The 5,248-nt window shown below is 35.7% G+C and overlaps 1 protein-coding gene across 1 annotated transcript; it reads left to right on the forward strand.

The window, feature by feature from the left end:
• The first annotated feature begins 872 nt into the window (after positions 1-872).
• On the forward strand, positions 873-4,943 carry LOC130012334 (uncharacterized). Its single transcript, XM_056100033.1, has 2 exons — positions 873-1,594; positions 2,051-4,943. Exon 2 carries the CDS (start codon positions 2,523-2,525, stop codon positions 3,771-3,773), a length of 1,251 nt encoding a protein of 416 aa, XP_055956008.1. The 5' UTR covers positions 873-1,594; positions 2,051-2,522; the 3' UTR covers positions 3,774-4,943.
• Positions 4,944-5,248: the final 305 nt, after the last annotated feature.

Genomic DNA, 5,248 nt, shown 5'->3' on the forward strand with positions numbered 1-5,248 from the left:
TTTTATAATAAAGTTTTTCAGTACCAAATTAAGCAATGTGGCCATTTGGCACAAACACATATTACGTGAAATACACATTGTTGCCATATGGTTACATGCCCAAATTTAGTCAAAAATGCAAATTTTTGAAATGTTCAACCACACATGTAATGTATTACCCCAAACGTTACTCTATACAAAGGACATAATTTTCCTACCACTATTTCAACAAGTGACACAAAGAGGGTTAACGTGTGGACAAGACTAGGAAGATTAGGCTGTGTATTGATGATGAATAGATTAAAACAAAATAACGGATCGATAATCGATCTTTAGAGATTCAAACAAACTAATCCTACTTTTTATTGAAGTCTCGATCCGCCATTTTAAGCAATAGGAGAGAGAGAGAGAGAGAAATGGGGTTTAACGTCCACTCGACACAAACTATGTCATTTCGGGACTAACATATGATCCAATTTTATTTCAATAATTCGCTTGCGCGTAGGGGTCTTTAGCAGTGGGAGGAAACCGGAGGACCCGGAGAAAACCCACGAGGTTGGACAGGCGACCCCACTCCTTGTCACGTACAACCGGGGATTCGAAACCACACCAGTTGACTCAATGACAGGCCTTATGATACAGCACGCACGTGCTAACCATTCGGCCATCCACCCCCACTTAAGCAATAGGAATCACTAGCAAGACCCCGCCATCTTTTATCGGTTGCGGAGATGGGCCTATCTTTAATGCGATTGAATCCAAACGGGAGAGATTATCCAGCGTAGGTATTTTGATTTTGTTTTCTTAATTAAATGTTAAATAATCAACCTGAATACAGTTTAGCGTGAATTAAGCCGTGGGCAACTTAACATTTCGTCACCTCAGAATTAAAGTGTTCTATCTCCACTTTTAGAAGAAATGGAGTTATTATAACCAGTAATTAAAGTAACTTCAATATTTTACAGAAAACAAATTACAAGGTCAGATTTTAAAGAATTATAGGAGTAAATCACAAAATTTTATTGTCCTATCTCATTAATGAAAGCAAAATTTAGAGTTATAATGTTCTATGTCCGATATCCAATGACACTGCCCCAAAACAGTGACGTGATCATTTTCCAAAATGGCGCCTGCTAGGCTTAACTTGTCTAAGGTCATTGATGAAGTTTTGAAGGACGATGAAGAAGATGATGTTATAAACAAGAAAGAGTGAGTACATTTGAAAACTACAACCTATGTCACTAAAATTGTAAAGTTAGAAACAATTAAAACATTAAAATATACCCAAAACACCCTGATTAGTGTGGCCTTGGAGATAGAACAATCTAAATCTAATTTCATCTTATTTTCCATTTGGCGCGTAGACATAGGTTTTTAATTCTTCTCTCATCTGTCATTCATTGTTGTATGTCAAATTTTATACTTTGTTTCATTTTAGGTCTGATACTGTTAAATTTATTCCTATTGGAATTCAGCTTACACCCCAATTAAGGGTATTGTCCGATAGTTCATCAGATACAAATTCGGACATTGATGATGAGGTAGCTGACCCAACCTTTGAAGTTAATGATGTTGCAGAAACAGACCCGGAAACTTCTGTAAATGAAGACAAAATGTGCGTTTCCTTCATTTTGTTATCTAAGTTCATATAGGCACGAGAATATTTAGTTCCGAAACTAAAATCAATGTAAACGAAATGAAATGAAATGGGGGTTTAAAGTCCTACGTTTCTGCACTGATTGGGTTAATGAAGATAGGCATAAGCCATCTAGTGTGTTATGAGGATGATTTTTCTCAGACAGCGGCGCTACGACCTACTCGTATATCGAATACCAACTGTTAAGGGTTCTTAAACGTGCACGCCATTGTGTGCAAAGGATCTCGTTTTCCCCCCATCCGAACAACTAGTCAGTATAATATCTTATTTCAAGGTGGTGAAAGATTTTGTGTATTGACTGAATTGAAAAAATGGAACAATATTAAATTTGTGTACACTGAAGGATTAAGATTTAATGGCCTTATGTATAGTGTTAGTTTAATGTTACTTTTACATTTCTAATTATTTTTCCAGATCAAAGAGACTCAGTAGGAAACGAAAACGTGACCCAGCAGCATGGAAGGCTAATATAAGTAGACGAGCCTGTCAGTCTGGAAAAGAATATGAAGACGTTAAGGGAAATATTAAACGAGCTAGACAAGTTAAAACTAAGAAGGACTGTAAGGGTAACTGCAAATTTCAGTGTGCCAAGGTTATCAGTGATGCCGAACGAGATTTTATCCACAATCATTTTTGGAAACTGCCAGATGATAGAAAGTCTCATTTTTATGCACAGTTTACAGAAAGGCGAGTAAAAGCAAGAACTAGAACCCTTTCTGAGCAGTCACGTAGAAAATATTCCTTCCTCTATTTTTTTGAAGTAGGTGGTGTTCGACACAGAGTATGCAAGGAGTATTTTTTGACATCCTTGGATATTAGTCAAAGACGAGTGTCCTATTTCTATGACCATGTACGACAAGATCAAACACTGATTCCCCGTTCACCAATGAAAGGTAAGCACCCAAAACGTGTAATACCTGAAGATAGAAAACAGAGTGTGCATGATCATATAATGTCAATACCAAGAGTAGAGTCCCATTACTGCCGTTCTACTACAAGAAAAGAATACTTTGAAACCACAATTAACCTGAAAATACTGTATGAAATGTATAAGGAGTACTGTAACGATAGAACCATTGTACCTGTACAGGAGCATATGTATAGACACATTTACAACTATGAATATAATATTGAATTCTTAAAACCAAAGAAGGATCGATGTGACAAGTGTGAAGAATTTCGAAATAATGCTGATGCTAGTGATGAAGAAAAAGAAAAGTTTGAAGAGCACCTACGGATGAAAACTGAAACAAAAGTAGAAAGAGATAATGATAGGGTGAATAAAGAAAGGGCTATAATTTGTTTTGATTTAGAAAATGTATTATCCCTTCCACGAGCTAATATATCCAGTTTCTTTTACAGAAGAAAACTCTCAGTATACAACCTCACTGCTCATTGTTCTCTTGACAAAAATGGTTATTGTGCCATTTGGAGTGAAGGTTTATCAGGTCGTACAGGCAATGATATTGCGTCCTCTCTAATTCGCATTCTTGAGAAAGTAATGGGACGACATCCTGATGTTAAAGATATCGTATTGTGGTCTGACTCATGTGTAGCTCAGAATCGAAACTCAATAATGTGCGTGGCACTGAAGGATTTTTTAAAGAGGTATCCCTTTGTTAATTCAATAACCCAAAAGTTCTGTCAGCCAGGTCATAGCTCTATACAAGAGGTAGATGCAGTACATAGTCTTATTGAACGCACCCTTAAAAAATGTGAAGTTTTCAGTCCAGTTAGCCTAATGAGGATATTACCATCTGTAAATCGCAAGCACCCACTCATTGTTCTGCAGATGAGACATGAGCACTTTTTTGATTATCAATCAGTTAGCAAATTGTATAAATATAGTGATATACCATTTACAAAAACTAAACAAATTATGTACCTTTCAACCCATCCTTACCATGTTTTATATAAAACAAGTCACACGGAAAACTTTCTTGAAGTAAGAATAGTTGATCGTAGACCTGAGAGAAATATTAATCCAAATCTATTGAGCCCTTTGCCAAAAATCAAAAGTATTCCGATATCAAGTGGATCTTTACTTAGTCAAGATAAAATTAAAGACCTTACTGCAATGTTAAAATTTATGCCTGCTGTAGATCGACAGTATGTTAAGGCTATTTGTAGATTATGAATAAGTAGGCTCGCCTGTGCAACCTCATGGATTTTCTCCGGGTCCTCCGGTTTCCTCCCACTGCTAAAGACTCCTAAGCGCAAGCTAATTATTGAAATAAAATTGAACCAGGTCTTAGTCCCGAAATGACCTAGTTTGTGTCGAGTGGACGTTAAATCCATTTCTCTCTCTCTAGATTATGAATATTTCGAGATGAAAATATGTTATCAATAATAAAGACTTTGTTGTTGGTGTTACTTCATCTTGTATAACTTTTTCATGGTATTTCAACATTATTATCACAAATTAACTTTATTACCTTGGAAACAAAAAGACAGGAGCGAGTTGTTTTGACAACTTTAGTAATAAAGGGTAAGTGCTTGTATTTATATGACACAGAAAGTCATTGACATCAGGGTTTTGACAAATTCCCTTTCAAACTTGGTCTAACACATGTGCTTTACATCATAAGGCCTGGCATTATTGAGTCAAGTGACTCAAGCTTTTATGAGACAAGGAGTAGAATAACCTGCCCAACCTCTTGGGTTTTATCCGGGTCTTCCGGTTCCGTCACACTGATAAAGACCCCTACGTGCAAGTGAATTATTAGAATAAAAGTCTATCATATGTTAGTCTCGAAATGGCATAGTTTGTTTTGTGTGGACGTTAAGTTCTCTCTCTATAACTTGAAAAGGTTAGAACCATAAGCTGTGCTTATTTCCATATTGTTTCGCTTTGTTAATTAGACCAAATCGACCAATATGGGCATGTTACCATGCTCAGAAAGACTATTTTATAGGATAATATTTGTGTCAAGGTGTCAGATTCGTGAAAGTAGTTTATTTATACGGGTATGCGTTATAAAAGCACATACGATTCTATTCCAGTGTTAAATGTAAAATTTCCCTTGGACATAGAACAATTTTTCTCATCTGAACTTACTCTTTGTTAAAATTTCAAAATTTTTTTGTTCTATCTCCACTTTACCAAAAATGGAATGTGGCCCCCTTTTTCAAAAAAAGATGATAGATTCAAATCACACCATAAACAATCGTTATGTTAGTATTGCCTGTCATTAAGCAAAATTTGACATAAATACGCATGTAAAATTCTCGGCATTGAAACACCACATTTTCAATGGCATTTTTCTCAAAACTTGAAAAAATGGACATAGAACAATATAACTCTTGGGTGACGATTTTATCTAATGCAAATTGCGCATGTCCTGGCTCTTACAGACGGTGTAGTCTTTATGCTTTGACGTTATATTTAACTCCAGTCAAATGCAATGGCGTGATTTATAAGATGACACTTGATTTTAATCATAAATAGGCATTATCGCTTTAACGGATCTTCATCGGTTCGTAAAAAAAACAATTTTCGAGTTTACGGGATTTGAATAGTTACATCCTAGAAGTGCAAATTGAATTGTACAAAATATTTGAGAAATTCTGACATCCAGTCACTTACGTAATAGACGCATTAATCGTACATAT

This window comes from Patella vulgata, chromosome 3, assembly GCF_932274485.2.
Source record: "Patella vulgata chromosome 3, xgPatVulg1.2, whole genome shotgun sequence".
Classification (NCBI taxonomy): domain Eukaryota; kingdom Metazoa; phylum Mollusca; class Gastropoda; family Patellidae; genus Patella; species Patella vulgata.

Bases quoted from the DNA above. Each gene is read 5' to 3' on its own strand.
- LOC130012334 (XM_056100033.1), top strand. From the start codon at position 2,523: ATGAAAGGTAAGCACCCAAAACGTGTAATACCTGAAGATAGAAAACAG.